Raw genomic sequence first — 16,612 nt, 5'->3', positions numbered from 1 at the left:
TGAGTTCCATCCCTGGTCAGGGAACTAAGATCCTGCATGCCGCATGGTGCGGCCAAAAATGAAAAAAAAAAAAAAAAAAAAAAAAAAAAGTCTCCAATACAGAGCTGAGCTTGAAAAGAAGAAAGAGAAACCCTCAGGTGCCAGGAAGAAAGAGGAAATCCAAACCCAGAGCTGGAGATAACAGGCATACCTTGGAGATATTGCGGGTTCGGTTCTAGACCACTGCAATTATGTGAATTTTTTTGGTTCCCAATGTATATAAAAGCTACGTTTCCGCTATACTGCAATCTGTTAAGTGTACAATAGCATTATGTCTAAAAAATGTACATACCTTAATTAAAAAATACTTTATTGCTAAATAATGCTAACCATCATCTGAGCCTTCAGCGAATTGGAATCTTTTTGCTGGTGGAGGTCTTGCCTCGATGTTGATGGCTGCTGACTGATGAGGGAGGTGGTTGCTGAAGGTAGGGGTGGCTGTGACATTTTCTTAAAATAAGACAGTGAAGTTTGCCGCATCAGTTGACCCTTCCTTTCATGAATGATTTCTCTGTAGCGTGCAGTGCTGTTTGATAGCATTTTACTCACAGTAGAACTTCTTTCAAAATTGAAGTCAATCCTACCAAACCCTGCTGCTGCTTTATCAACTAAGTTTATGTAATCCTACATTGTCATTTCAACAGTCTTCACAGCATCTTCACCAGCAGTAGATTCCATCTCAAGAAACCTCTTTCTCTGCTCATCCATAAGTAACTCCTTATCTATTAAAGTTTAATCATGAGATTGCAGCAATTCAGTCATATCCTTAGGCTCCACTTCTAATTCTAGTTCTCTTGTACTTTCCACCACATCTACTGTTAATTCCTCCACTGAAGTCTGGAACCCCTCAAAGTCATCCATGAGGTTTGGAATCAGCTTCTTCCAAACTCCAGTTAATGTTCATATTTTGACTTCTCGCGAATCTTGAATGTTCTTAATTGCATCTAGAATGGTGAATTCTTTCCAGAAGATTTTCAATTTACTTTTCCATCAGAGGAATCAACTGTGTATGGCAGCTATAGCCTTACAAAATGTATTTCTAATGTACTTCTAGATGCATGTATCCTAGAAATGTATTTCTAGGACATGAGAGTCAAAATTACTCCTTGCAGCAGAATGGATGTTGTGTTAACAGACATGAAAACAATATTAATCTCATTGTACATCTCCATCAGAGCTCTTGAGTGACTAGGTGTATTGTCAATGAGCAGTGATATTTTGAAAGGGATCTTTTTTCGGAGTAATACGGCTCCACAGAGGGCTTAAAATATTCAGTAAACCATGTTGTAAAGAAATTTGCTGTCATCTAGGCTTTGTTGTTCCATTTATAGAGCCCAGGCAGAGTAGATTTCGCATAATTATTAAGGGCCCTAGGATTTTCAAAATGGCAAATGAACATTGGCTTGTACTTCTAGTCACCAGCTGCATTAGCCCCTAACAAGATCATCAGCCAGTCCTTTGAAGCTTTGAAGCCAGGCATTGACTTCTCCCTAGCTATGCAAGTCCCAGATGTCATCTTCCAATATGAGGCTATTTTGTCTACATTGAAAATCTGTTGTTTAGTGTCGCCACCTTCATTAATTATCTTAGATGGATCTTCTGGATTACTTGCTACAGCTTTTACTTTAGCACTTGCTGCTTCCTTGTACTTGTATGTTATAGAGATGGCTTCTTTCCCTATACCTTATGAACCAACCTCTGCTAGCTTCAAACTTTTCTTCTGCAGTTTCCTCATCTCTCTCACCATTCATAGAATTAAAGAGAGTTAGGGCCTTGCTCTAGATTAGGCTTTGGCTTAAGGGAATGTTGTAGTTAGTTTTTTTGTTTTTTTTATCATTCTGATTTCTCTCCTCTCTTAACATATCAATTATACTTCTTTATTTTTTTTGAATTTTATTTTATTTTTTTATATAGTGGGTTCTTATTAGTTATCCATTTTATACATATTAGTGTATATATGTCAATCCCAATCTCCCAATTCATCACACCATCACCCCCGCTCCCCGGGAATGTTGTAGTTAGTTTGATCTGTGCAAACCACTAAAACATGCTCATATCAGCAATAAGGCTGTTTTGCTTTCTTATCATTTGTGTGTTCACTGGAGTAGCACTTTTAATTTCCTTCAGGAACTTTTCCTTTGCATTTATGACTTGGCTAACTATTTGATGCAAGATGCCTAGCTTTTGGCCTGTCTCGGCTTTCAACATGCCTTCCTCACTAAGCTTAATCATTTCTAGCTTTGATTTAAAGTGAGAGACGTGCTTCTCTTCCTTTCACTTAAACATTTAGAGGCCATTGTAGGGCTATTAATTGACTTAATTTCAATATTGTTGTGTCTCAGGGAACAAGGAGGCCCAAGAAGAGGGAGAGAGATGAGGAAATGGCTGGTTGGTGGAACAGTCAGAATATTTATCAGTTAAGTTTGCTGTCTTGTATGGGCATGGTTTGTGGCACCCCAAAACAATTACAATAGTAACATCAAGGGTCACTGATCACAGATCATAACAAATATAATAATAATAATAGAAAAAGTTTGAAATGTTGCAGGAATTACCAAAATGTGACACAGAGACACGAAGTGAGCAAATACTGTTGTAAAAATAGCATCTGTAGACTTGCTCGTTGCAGGGTTGCCACAAACCTTCAATTTGTTAAAAAAATTTTTAAAAATGCAATATCTGCAAAGTGCAATAAAGTGAAGTGCAATAAAACAAGGTATGCTTATATATAGTTCTATGCAAACCAGGTACAGAGTTTAGGGGCTGGGGTTTTAGGGCCAGTATGGGGACAGCAGATAAGGCTTCAGGCCACACGAAGCTGGGAGTCAACACGGGGCTACTATGCTTTTGAAAAATGAACTAGAAAAATTCCATCCACCAGTGCAAGGAATCAGCATGAAGACTGTATCATCTCAGGGTTTGAATTCAAAAAGAGTTGACCATAATAAATTAGAACCTCACGCTTATTACTATGTGTATATATATATTTTTAACTTCGTGCTATCTGCAAAGCTGAAAAATTAACATAAAAACTGGCCCAGAACCAGGGAAATCCAAAGGCCTTGGCAAAGGCAAAGGTGAGATTTCCCTGTTAAGACACTTCACAACCTAGAGTACACAGGACTCCTGTGGAAAACAATCTCCATTAAAGATGAATTCATGGTCAAAAATTACAAAACTCTACAATAAAATAAATTACCAGGAGGGAGGATGAGCAGGTAGATGTAAATAATAGAATTTCTACTCCAAGAAGCAGAAATAACAGTCTGAAAGAGACCTTAAATATGTTTAAAATGTTCACAGGATAATGAAAGTAATAGAAATGATAAGAATAGGATAGTATGAAAAGAAAACAGGCAGATTTAGAGAAAAAAACAAAAACAGAATTTGTCCAATGAAAAAGCATATTTGTTGACAAACACACTGAACAGGTTAAAAGTAGGTAATTCATAGCTGTGGAGAGAAATGCTGAATTGAAAGCTAGATCTGAGGAAATCACTTAGAATGCATCCCACAGAAATAGAAATATGACAGAAAAGTTAAGAGACTTGAAGGACAGGCAGAGACCATGTATATTTCTAATAAGCGTTTCAGAAGGTAGAGACTTGTGAGGAGGATACTGGTATAGATTTCATTGAGTATCTCAAAAATTGTAAGGGCAAACACTAAAATGATAGAAATAGAATGTATAACTTCCAAACCATAAAAGAAAAAACAAGATTAAAGAAAACTCAGGCTGTTAAATAAAAGATAAGAAAAGAAGAAAAAAGCAAAGAGAAAGTATGTCCAGTGTATCAGTAATCATAATAAATGCAAATGGATTAAACATGCCTATTAAAAGATAGAAACTCTCAGATTGCATAGGGGAGGAGGAGCAAAATAAAGCAGCCATAGGCTATTAAAGCATAATGACCCAGAAAAGTTGAAAGTAAAGGATGGGGCTTCCCTGGTGGCGCAGTGGTTGCGCGTCCGCCTGCCGATGCAGGGGAACCGGGTTCGCGCCCTGGTCTGGGAGGATCCCGCATGCCGCGGAGCGGCTGGGCCCGTGGGCCATGGCCGCTGAGCCTGCGCGTCCGGAGCCTGTGCTCCGCAACGGGAGAGGCCGCAGCAGAGGGAGGCCCGCATACCACAAAAAAAAAAAAAAAGAAAGTAAAGGATGGAAGACATATGAATGTATAATAGGCAGGAGTTCATTGAAGCAATGATTATAATAGGGAAAATGTGAGGGGGGAAAAGCCCCTAAATATCCATTAGGGGACTCGATTTTAAAATTCTAAGACATTGTATATAAAAATAATGGAATAATATTCAATACTATTAAAATAGATCAACTGGATTTATATGTATCAGTATGGATAAATCAAGAAATTATACTGAGTGAAAAAAACAAGCTGCAGAATATTATATTTACACCTTCTTCCTACTGAAAATATCCCATACCTGGCTTCATCGATTTATTTGTCATACCATTTAACACTAATACTATTTTATATTGTAACAGATCATAAAAAAGGGCTCTGTCTCAATTTTGGCTAGGGCTCCTAAAGGCTGAGAACAAAGGAATAGCTATAAAATGGTGTTCCCAGATGTTATTCTAGACCATCTATACAGAACTTGTGAAGGCAGAAAATGAAGACCAGTTTTGGAATCCTGAACCTATCACCTACCTTAGGCAATAAAGAAAGTTGAAGGTAAAGAAAGAGGAGATAGAATTCCTTTGGATAAAGTGGGAGGGCTATGGTATTTTCACTTGGAGAACGTGACCTCAGTTCCTGGAGTTGGTGGACACAGAGAGCAGACCTGTGCCTGGGAAAGTCTAAAAACAGGGTGGCGGGCTTCCCTGGTGGCGCAGTGGTTGAGAGTCCGCCTGCCGATGCAGGGGACACGGGTTCATGCTCAGTCCGGGAGGATTCCCCCATGCCGCGGAGCGGCTGGGTCAGTGAACCATGGCCGCTGAGCCTGCGCGTCCGGAGCCTGTGCTCCGCAACGGGAGAGGCCACAACAGTGAGAGGCCCGCGTACCGCCAAAAAACAAACAAACAAACAAACAAAAACAGGGTGGCAACTGATGCCACAAGAAGGAGAAGTGACTGCTGTGGGAAAGCTGTTATGTACAGAGTTTTTCAGGGCAAAGATGTGGGCATAGTGGAGAAAATGCTAACTGGCCTGGAGTTGAATTAAAGGGGCTCAGTTCACAAGGATCCTTGGAAGGGCAATGGGACCCCTACAGAGAGAGTGGGTGAAGCAATTGCCAGAAACTGGAGACTTAGGGTGGACCTGTAAGCGGCTGGCTGGAAGAGGCCTTGCCAGTGTTGTGGGAACTGCAGGTGAGATCTCAACCATGGGACCTCTCCATGGAACCACAAAAACACCTCATGAATATCTGCCAAGTCTAGAGAGCACTGAAACCTGATGAGCGTAGCATCACAACCAAAAATAAGGCTTTTGCTTTCCCTTACTGCTTCTTTTTTTCCCAGTTTCGAACGTGGAAGGGCCAAAGACCAAAGCAAACAAGCAGATGGGGGAGGAAGAGAAGCAAAGTTGGGGAAATAGAGAAGTCCCCAGACATCCCCTTCTCCCACCATGGGCAGCTAGGCTAGACCCCAGTCAGGGAGGTAGTTGAGACTTTTTGGGTTGCTTTTTATTGAACTATCACATGCATGTAGAAAAGTAGACAAATATGTACGTCTTAACAGATTTTCACAGAGAGAACACACCTGTGTCACCAGTATCCAGATCAAGAAACAGGACATTTATCAGAGGCCCCTGTGCCCCTTCCCAGTCCCTAACCGGGCCCACCTCCCCAGGGTAATAATGATAAAAGCAAGAAAAAAAATTTTTGTGTGCAATTATAAAAGTGACTTTATTTTTTTGCCTCCCAGTTTACTTAAAAAAAATTCTTAGTTGAAATAATTTCAAAACTACAGAAAAGTTGCAACACAGTACAAAGACCTTCCTCATCCCTTTCACCCAGTTTCCTTAACTGTTAATATTTTACACTTAATGGAAAGATTCGTGTCAACTTTAAGATAGTGGTTTCTTCTAGAAACGGAAGGAAGGGAATGAAGGGCGAAGGGTGTAAGGAGACTTGAACTTTACAGTGTTTTATTATTTTATGTGTAGTGGCAAAATGTTAACTTTTTTTCATTATAAATACTCTACCTTTTTATGTGTTTAAAGTCTTAAAAAATTCTTCATACAAGAGAGGGTTTGAGTTTTACCATCTAGGAAGTAGGGAGCTGTTGAAGTGTGCTTTTTATTGTTGAAATAAATATGTCTTTATGACTTCTCTGCTCTCTGTCCTTGCCTATGAATTAAGATACTTAAGTGAGCTATAAGGTTGATTCACCTCAGCATCATTTTTCTTTTCTTCCCCTCCTTACTACTGCCTTTCAGTGCTAAGTGCCCAGTGGTGTCTGACACGGTAAGATTAAAACTTGCACTTTTCCTAATAGATGTAACCCTCTTCCTGATGTGCAGTAAGCAGGAGCTGCTTTTAAGCAATTACCCATCATTTGGGGCCATCACATATATTGTGCTTTGGTTCAGGTCATAATCAATAATTCATATGTCAATGGGAGCCCCATTAGCTCAGGTGAAGGCAGATGTCTTTCTAATGAAAATGTTCCATTTTCCAAATGACTTTTCTTTTTCTCAGAGAGTTGTGGTTATAGAAGACATAAAAAGATGGAAAACTATGTTGGAGCTTCCTGATCAAACCAAAGAGAATCTAGTTGAAGCCTTACGAGAATTAAAGAAGAAAATACCCTCCAAGGAAGTGTTAAAATCAACAAGGATAGGTATGTTCCTTCCGAATTTTATAAGTGCTTATATTTTATCTCCTTCTTTCTCCTTTCCTCCTTCCCTCAGACATTATCTATCATATCAGTGCTTCTCAAACTATCTGTGGTGAGAGATCATTGTTTAAAAAATTCTCCATTGGTTGTAGACTAATACTTTTAAAATATAATAAAAAATTACCAGAAAAATGAAAATATACAAAATGTAAGCCCTACTTTAAAAAATTATACTCAACAAATGTAGAAGTACTTTGTCAAACTGCTATAGAAGTTTTAAATGCTTACTTCAGTTTCTGTACTTACTGCATGAACTTGTAACTAGCATGATCTGTGGATAACGTTTTGAGTGTGCTTGATGCTGGGTGTGCAAAAATGAAGAAGACATGATTTGTGACCTCAAGGAACTTAGGGTTTGGTGGAGAAACAAGCAGGTAGACAAATGGGAGTAGTAAAATAGTATAGGTTAAAAATAAAAGCATATACATAATGTCCATGGTACCATTCTGATCTGTACAAGGTATATGCTGGCACAGAGGACAGAGTAGTCTTACATCTGGGGAATTCAGAAAAGGCTCCATAGAAGAGGCGACATTTCACTTAAATCTTGGCTTTTCCGTCTCGAGTAGAAATAACTTCCAAAGCATGGTTTGTAAAAACAAAATAATAGCAACATTTGCTGCTACATCATTTATTACAGCATTGGAGATATTTTAAGAGGTAAGTCAGGAACTACGTTGAATTACCATTTTAGTACAGTACACAACTGTGAATAATATGCGAGGGAGGGCCAACATGTGTTCCTCAAGCTGCTCCCAGGTCCCCAGGGAGTCCAGGGTAGTCGTTCACAGCTGCTGTTCTTGCCCTCACCAGTGCAGCCATTGCCTTCTCTGCCTCTCCTTGACCTCTTGTTCATGAGAAGCAGGAGAGAAAGCAGCTTCAGACTGGCGCTAACAGCTGGCAAGAGCTGTGTGAAATTCCCCAGAGGTTCCCCCAAGAGTCTTGAGAGTTGCACCCCTGTAATATAAACCAGAATCTGAGAAAATTAGATGCTTAAAGAACATAAAACCCTATCATTATAGCCAAGGAGAGTCTCCCATCTGCTGCTAGATTTTCTCTTTATAGGCTGTGGTCACTAGAGGGCAATAAGACCATTCATATGAGCAGATAAGGTATTTCCACCAGTAGAGGGTACTAGTGGTTAATATTTTATGACATGTATACATGTACATATGTGTATGTATATGTTCATATTTAGGCACACCACAAATACCACTTACAATCAGATCTTAAATATCAACATAATAGTCTGGAATTGTCCTACAAATACAGAACAGATGACAATTTTTAAAAAATCATTTCTATTTGTCCTTTGAGTACCATTGTGAATATGCTTTCAAGAATGGGTGTGTCTGATGTTCAGAGATTTCAATTCAAGAATCATAATGAAACCACAGCAAGGGGGTATAACTTAAGAGGAGCTGGAAACCATCCAACTTTTGAGTCTTGACCCTATCCCAAGCCTTGCCATAACCTGAGGTTGTGTGGAATATATAGGTTCCTTGGTCAGTTGTTAGCCTGAAGATTCATTTGGATCATTGCCTAAGAATGTTTACATTCTTCCACCTTTAGCCTCCTGCCTGTCCCTATCCTGTGGGCTGTAAGGGACAAATATTTACTGAGTACCTTCTTTGTGCTAGGAACTATGCTGGCATAATGATGAAGGAGACAGATACTGTCCCACCTTTTTGGAGCCTGCAGTCTAATGGAAGGACAGGCAATTTAACAAGACTTTATCATACAATGCAATGAGTGCTCTGATGATGAGGAGAAGTTAGCCCAAGGAGTATACGTGTTGGGAGTAGAAAAGATGTTAAAGAATGTGTCAGGCCTGGGTATATCACATGAGCTGTACAGAGGGCTGGAGGTGGGAGAGAACACGGTACATTGCAAAAACTAAAAAGTTTTGTGTACTTGAAATGTGATAAGCTGGAGACAGAGTCTGGACCAGATGGAGAAGACTCTTTGTAAGCCATTCAAAACTGTTTGGTCTTAGCATGCGTATTAGTTAACTGTCCATGTGTAAAAATTACTCCCAAATTTAGCCCCTTAAGTGTCTGTTATCTTACACAGGTTTTCTGAGGGTCAGGAATCAGGGAGCTGCTTATCTGGGTGCTTCTGGCTCAGGGTCTCTTAAGAGTTTATAGTCAAACTGTTGGCTGGGACTGTAGTCATTTGAAAGCTTGACCGGGGCTTGAAAATCTGCTCCTAACTGCTCACTTATGGGATTGCTGGTAGGAGGCCTCAGTTTCTCATCACCTGGGCCTCCCCATAGAGCTGCTCATGACATGGCAGCTGACTTTCCCCAGAATAAGTGATCCAAGAGAGAATAACCAAGATGGAAACCATAGTGTCTTTTATCATCTAATCTTGGAAGTAACATACCATCACTTCTATTATATTCTGTTGATCACACAGACCAACCTGGGTACAGTTGGGAAACAACTACACATGGGTTATGAATACGAAGAGGTGAGGATCATTGGGGGCTATCTTGTAGATGGGCTATCACAGCATGTATTTCTTTTAATTTAACCTAGATATATTCTATTTCCTGGACCTGCAGATATATGTTCATTTGTAGAAGTTTTACAGCCATTATCTCTTCAAAAGCACGTCTCCTTTATTCTCTCTATTTCTTTGTTCTGGGATTCTACAATTAGAAATTTGTTAGATCTTTTATTTTCCATGCCCCTTAGCTCATATGTCTCCTTGTCTCTCAAAAAATTCTGGGCAGTGTCTTTAGTGTCCCACTATTGTGGGACATCCAAGAGGAAATGTCCAACAGAACGTTGGATGTACAAGGCTAAAGCTAAGGAGGGACAGTAAATATATACTTGAGAGTCATCATCAGCCTATAGTTAGAAACTGAGGCAGCTGCCCAGGGAGAGTATGTAGGAAAAGCAAAGAGCCAAGTCCCAAATCCTGAAGCACATCAATATATGAGGCTCACAGGAAATGGAGAAGGTGTGAGCAGGGAAATGGGAGAGAACGCTGTCATGGAATGGGAAGGAGGGCTTCTGAGAGGGGATTCGTCAGCAGTGTCCATCGTTGTCAAAGGGCCAAAGAAGCTAATTCTAAAAATTACACGTTGGATTTTACAGAGTAAGGTCATTAATGATTTTGGTAAGGACAGTTTCAAAGGCAAGGTTAAGGGCAGAACCTTGAGTGAGGAGGAGGTAAGGAAATGAACTGTGAAAATAGACAACTCTTTCAAGAAGTTTGGTATTGAAAGGAAAGAGAGAGGTGGCAATATCAGAAAGGAATGTGGAATTGAAGAAAGTTCTAATTTTTTAAATAGGAGAGAACCTAACCTGTTGAGTGACAGGTTCGTAGGGAGACCTTATCAGAGAGAATGGACCAGACTTTGTAAGGATTGACTGTGGAGATGAGGATGCCATGATGCCTCTCATTTTGTTGTCACCCATACCCCCTTTACTGGCTCTTTCTTTCTACCTTCGGATACACTTAAATCTTCTCCTTTAATTGTCTGCCATCTTTTCCAGATACCTCGTTTCACTTCTTCCTTTTATAGCCAAATTCCTTTAAATATGATTAATAATCACAACTCCCATTTCTGCCCCTTCCCCTCCTTCATTAAACTATTTCCATGCTGGCTTCTCCCACAAACACTATTCTTCTCTCTAAGGACACAAGTGATTTCATTCTATCCAAATCCAGTAGTCTTATCTCAGTTCTCATCTTCCCAGAACCGTGAACTTGAGACCATTGATTACTCTTTTCTGTCAATATGAATGACACTGAACTTCATGCCAATTCTTTATCTATTTTTTAAATGTTTATTTCCTTCAAGCCCTTATCTGAGTTTGTAATTACTTATTTAATTATTTACTGAGTTATTTTTTGTTTACTGTACAGTAACTCTATGCCAGCAAGACCATGCAATATATTTTATTCACCAGTGCATTTCAAGCATTAGTGTGGCATATAGCAGATGCTCAGGATATGTTCATCAAATTATGAAAATGACAGGGTCAAACAAGATTTTCTCCATGGCACTTTCTAGCTTTCTGTATTCCTGTTTCTCGCCTTTCTCTGTTTCTTCCATCTTTGTCCCCTGTCCTCTCACAGGAGGTACTTTTCCAGAAAGCTCAGACCTCAGTCTTTGGCTGCTGCTCTAGAGCACTTAGCCAGAGAGGCCGTCCACTTCTCCAGAGGCCGTCCACTTCTCCAGCTTAACTGAGGCCTTAATTCAGACAACAACTGGGTATGTATCTCCTGTCCTGATCCATTTCTGAATCTTAGATTTTTAGAAACACTGTTCCAATTTACATTGCTACAATTTTCTTAAAATCTTACTAATTTACTGGGTAAAAATAGCATCTTATTTTCATTTGCTGTGTAGAATGGATTGTTTTTTACTTGTTTATTGGCACTTTGTCCTTTTTTTGGTGAATTGTTTGTGTTCTTTGTCCATTTACTGTTGAGATCTTATAGTTTTTGTTTTCTGTTTCTGAACTTTATTAGTGTCAATGTCATAAACGTTTAAATCCATTTAGCTACCTCCGTTTATAAACAAGGAAATTCAGACTCAGAGAGATGAAGTGACTTATCCAGGGCCATATAGTGAGTTAGCACCAGAGATATAATGAGAATCCAGGTCTCTTGGGGCAGTGTTCTTTCTTGGTTAGCAGACTGCCATTGTGCCCGGAATCCCAGCCATATGTGCCTTTATTTTACTGGACCATCTCTATGGGTTCTGCCATCTGTTCAAGCTCACCTCTTTTAAATCAGAATTTAGTGCCTTTTCTTGTGTACTTCAAATGGGAGTTTTCTCCTAGTATTTTCACTTTAGTCAGTGTTTGCTCTGACATAAACTCTTTAGGTGCAAATGTCCAGCAGGCAGTTGGAGATGTAGGACTGAAGCTCAGATGAGAGATCTAGACTAAAAATATGTATTTGGAAGACATTCGCCTGGAAGCATTTGCTTAAAATCACTTAAGTGGATGAATTCTCTGAGTGAAAGAAAAGATTAAAGGGCTGAAGGATTGAGCAGGGGAGAATATCCGTGGCAGGGAAATGGGAAGAGGAAGAGGAGTTGGTGAAGAGGCAAGAGAGTAATTAGAGAGAGGAAGAGAACCAGGGCTGTGCAGTGACGCGCGGGCTAAGGAGGAGAGTGTTTTGAGAGGCAGGGAAAGTGAGTAACCTCACTGTTCTCAAGTGGTCTGGGAAGTTGAGGGCCAGCTGGGCAAAAGCCTTTGGATCTGGCACCTAATGGGGCCTCTGTGACTGAATACCTTTATTATAAAGGAAACCAGTGGGCGGGGGTATTGAGTAAATGGCTGATGAGGCAGTGGAGTTAGACCTTGCACTCAACCTGGTAGGTAAGCATGCCCCACTTCTGCAATACTGTAGGTATAAATATTCTGGGAAAAGTTGGTTTTTTTGTTTTGTTTTGTTTTGTTTTTTTGCGGTACGCGGGCCTCTCACTGTTGTGGCCTCTCCCGTTGCGGAGCACAGGCTCCGGGCGCGCAGGCTCAGCCGCCATGGCTCACGGGCGCAGCTGCTCCGAGGCAAGCACAGGCTCCGGACGCGCAGGCTCAGCGGCCATGGCTCACGGGCCCAGCCGCTTCACGGCATGTGGGATCTTCCCGGACCGGGGCACAAACCCACGTCCCCTGCATTGGCAGAAGGACTCTCAACCACTGTGCCACCAGGGAAGCCCCTGGGAGAAGTTTTAAGTCCATCATATTGATCTGATTTTCATTTATAATTGATTAACAACAAAAAACCTTGTACTTACAAAGTGCTTTCACATCTATGACTTCATTTGATCCATATAACAATTCTATAAGGTAAATATTATTATTTCCTCATTTTACAAATGAGAACACTGATTTCCTCATTTTACAAATGAGAACACCGAGGCTTAGAGAGTTTAAAGTAACTTGCCCCAGGTCCGGAAACCAAATAATAAGCGACAAAGCTAAGGTGGACTTATGCCCTGTCATGCCACCTCCTGAAACCCAAAGATGCACCTTTGTCCATGGCAAGCTCTTACTTGTCCTTTAAGACCCAGATGAAACATAATCTTCTTGGTGAAGCTAAAAATGTTTGTTGAATGAATAAATGAGTTAGTGAGTGAGTGAATGAATGGGTATGTGATTTGACTTGCCCAAGTTCATGGGATAAGTTAGTGGCAAAGAACTTTCAAATGACCTTCTGTTCTTAGGTTGTCGCATAGATTCAGCAATCCTGAACTGCTGATAAGCTCCTGTATTCATTATCTATGAATAGTGCCATAACAAATTGCCAGAAAATTAGTGGTTTAAAAAACACAGATTTATTATCTTACATTTCTATAGGTTAGAAGTTCAGTACAGGTCTTAGTGAGCTAAAATCAAGGTGTTGGCAGGGCTACATTCCTTTCTGGAGACTCTAGGGGAGAATCTGTTTCCTTGCCTTTTCCAGTTTCTAGAAGCCAGCTGCATTCTGTGGCTTGTGATTCTCTTCCTCCATCTCCAGAGCTGGCAATGGTGGGTCGAATTCTTTTCACACCTCATCTCTCTGACCCACTCCTCTGTCTCTTCTGCGTTTAAGGACTCATGTGATTCGATTGGGCTCGCCTAGGTGATCCAGGCTCATCTCTCCATCTCGGGGTCCTTAACCTGAATCACATCTGCAAAGTCCCTTTTTCCGTGTAAGGTAACATATTCAGAGGTTCTGAGGATTAGGGCATGGATGTCTTTGGGGACTATTATTTTGCCTACCACAGCCCTCCATTTACTCTGTGCTCTTTCAGGTTCTATGCTCTTGTTCGCTCTACTGCTTGTCAAGACTCAGGACGAGAATTGCCTCTTTCATGGTATTCCCTGGCCCTTTTGCCAGCCAAATTGACTCCTCTGTCCTTTTGGCCCTCCCTCGGTTTCCCCCTTCAATACTATCTTAGGACCTGTAACATTTTGGTGCACTGTTTTTGTTTAGGTGTCTTCTCCTGTGCTTAGAACTACCTGGAGCTCCTTGAGTAAAGGGCTGTGTCTTGTTCAACATTCTATCCCAAGGTCTTGCACAGGGCCTGGTACTTACTAAGTATTTGATAATGTTTGTTAAATGAACAAAAGACTGCTTCCTGCAGGGAATTTGTCTTAACAATGTGCTGGGATGCAGAAGCCCCGTACTCTTAAACCCAGGGGACTTGACCTAGATCATAAGACCAGCCAGTGGCACTGCTTGCTTTAACATAAACTTCATGGAGCAAATAATGACTTTTTGCAGATCATTAACTTCTTCGATGTAGCTACTGACCAGCTTGTGACCTTGGAGAAAGGTCATGGAGCCTCATTTTTTCCATCTGAATCAGGAGGAGGTAGGACTGTATGATCACTGGAGGCAACAGTATAGGGTTAATACTTGAGCTCTGCAGCCAAACTGCCTGCATTTGAAACTTGGCCCTGCTTCTTACTTGCCATGTCCTGCACAAGTTTCTTAACCTCTTAGTTCCTCAGTTCTTTACCTGTTAAATGGGGAATCATTATAGCACCTACCTCATAGGGTTGTTCTGAGAATTCATTGACTTAAATGTAAAGCATTCAGTGCAATGGCTAACTGTCATTATTGTTATCATGAAATTCCCTTTTTCATTTAAAGTTTGTCATTTTTTGTTGTTTTTTATAGAAGAGGGTTCCCTAGGCCTCCTCTCTCCTCTTTTCCTGCCCCAGACTCAGTGCCTTCCCTGCTGTTACTCTTCCTTCTGTCACCCTCTTGCTTGCAAAGCTTGCATCTCCCAGGTCTCCTCATAGCCCTTGCCCTTCTTGGGGTTGTTTCCCTGGTGCTGGGAGAGCCTCCTGACCAGTCCAGGTGGGGCTCCTGTGGGAGTATCTGTGAGGTGTACTGCCCCCTGCAGGCCAAGAGCAGTGATTCCCGTGCCCTGGCCTGAGAGTCGAAGACTTCTGCCCTTTGGCTCTTCTGATTTAGGAATATCAAGAAGGTGAACAACATTATCTCAACAGAACTTTATTGGACACTCTCTGTGTGCTAGTCCCTAATAACAGAAAAGGACAGGGCGTTGGGGTGTTAAGTATACAGGCTCTGGGGTCAGGCTGCTGTGCTCAGATCCTGGCTTCCATGCTTACTAGCTATGAAGCCCTGGGCAAGTTGCTTGGCTGAGCTTCTTTAAAAAGAGATATAATAATAGTATTTACTTCATTGTGTAATTATAAAAAATTAAATGATATAATTCCTATAAAATCTGGAGTAGTAAGCAGGAAGGGTTCTTAGCAATAGATAAGAATTAGAAACTTTTCATTCAATTCTTTACAGTATAGTTCCATTATTTTGTTTGCAATTGTGTGATTTTCCCAATCAACTGCATCCATATTCAAATGTTAGTACAAAGCCAATTTGAAAACCAAATGTAAACTTTTTTTTCTTTGTAATATAACTGTTTGATTCAGTTCAGCAAATGTTTCTTGATTGTTTTGGTAAAGCACTATGCTGAGAGCTGGGAATGTATCTTGGAGTAAGGAGTAAGGTATGGGGTTCTGCCCCCAAGATGTTTACATCAAGTTTAGAGGGAAAAGTGGGCACTTAAACCTTCTAGGCAGAGGGAGCAGTGTGAACTAAGTACAGAAATGTAAGAAGGCCAGACAGCCTGACCCTATCAAGGACACGCAAGCTGCTTTCTATGGCTAGAACTTAGCACCTGGAGGCCAAAGGGGTAGGAGGGCTGGGACTGAGGAGAGGAAGGAAAGAGAGAGATATGGTGAGAGGTATGGCCAAAGAGGTTCCAGGTCATCGAGGGCTTGAATCTATACTTAGAAATTAATTTGAGGACAGAGGAGAGAGCCACTGAAGGGCTTCTGGTAAGGGAATGATGTGATCAAATTGTGTTTTTAAAAGGTTAATTTGACTTTAATATAGAGGATGAATTGGAGAATGCCACTCTGGGGACAAAGATTGATTAGTAAGTCATTGCAGTAGACCTGTGGAGAGGTGATGAGGACCTGAATCAGGGCAGCAGGGAGAATAAAGAGGGACGTGAGGAAAAAGAAAAGATGCAAGGAATGTTAAGGAGCCTAGGGACTTCCCTGGCGGTCCAGTGGTTAAGGCTTCATCTTCCAATGCAGTGGGTGCAGGTTTGATCTCTGGTGGGGGAGCTAAGATCCCACATGCCTTGGGGCCAAAAAACCAAAACATGAAACAGAAGCAATATTGTAACAAAGTCAATAAAGACTTTAAAAATGGTCCACATAAAAAAAAATCTTAAAAAAAATTGTTAAGGAGCCTAAAATAATGGGTGAATGCTAGTGCCATGTGTGACAAGAAATACAGGAGGAGGGACTGAGGGGGATAATAATGAGTTCCATTTTCCATTTTAGAAATGTTGAGCTAGAGGTGCTTGCAAAATAAGCAGGTAGAGATGTCCAGTAGGGGACTGGATATTTGGGTATTGTGCTCAGTGAGAGCCTTTAGACTAGAGATACGTATTTGGGAGTCATCTGCTTGCAGATGGTAGTTGGACCACAGGAGTGGGTAAGATTGCTCAGGGAAAACAGGTGAAGAAAGAAGAGAAGAGGCCAAGGACAATGTCCCACCTGGGGTTCACAGGTAATTAAAGGTTGGGCAAGGCATATACAGCCAGCAGAAGAGATGGAGAAGGAAGAGGAGAATCAGTAACAGGTGGTATCTCAAAAAGCAATGGAAGAGGGCTTCCCTGGTGGCGCAGTGGTTGAGAGTCCACCTGCTGATGCAGGGGAC

General features: G+C 41.0%; 1 protein-coding gene across 5 annotated transcripts in view; it reads left to right on the top strand.

The window, feature by feature from the left end:
• The window catches only part of TCEANC2 (transcription elongation factor A N-terminal and central domain containing 2), a 43,541-nt gene that overhangs the window by 12,848 nt on the left and 14,081 nt on the right, over positions 1-16,612 (top strand). For all 5 annotated transcript variants that reach the window (XM_055084602.1, XM_028489366.1, XM_007104412.3 and 2 more), the window contains one exon: positions 6,697-6,838. In XM_055084602.1, the coding sequence (XP_054940577.1) occupies positions 6,697-6,838 (142 nt within the window). The remainder of the gene's footprint in view (positions 1-6,696; positions 6,839-16,612) is intronic.

This window comes from Physeter macrocephalus, chromosome 4, assembly GCF_002837175.3.
Source record: "Physeter macrocephalus isolate SW-GA chromosome 4, ASM283717v5, whole genome shotgun sequence".
Classification (NCBI taxonomy): Eukaryota; Metazoa; Chordata; class Mammalia; order Artiodactyla; family Physeteridae; genus Physeter; species Physeter macrocephalus.
Note: the sequence above shows the minus strand (reverse complement) of the source record. Positions and strands in the feature narration are given on the sequence as shown.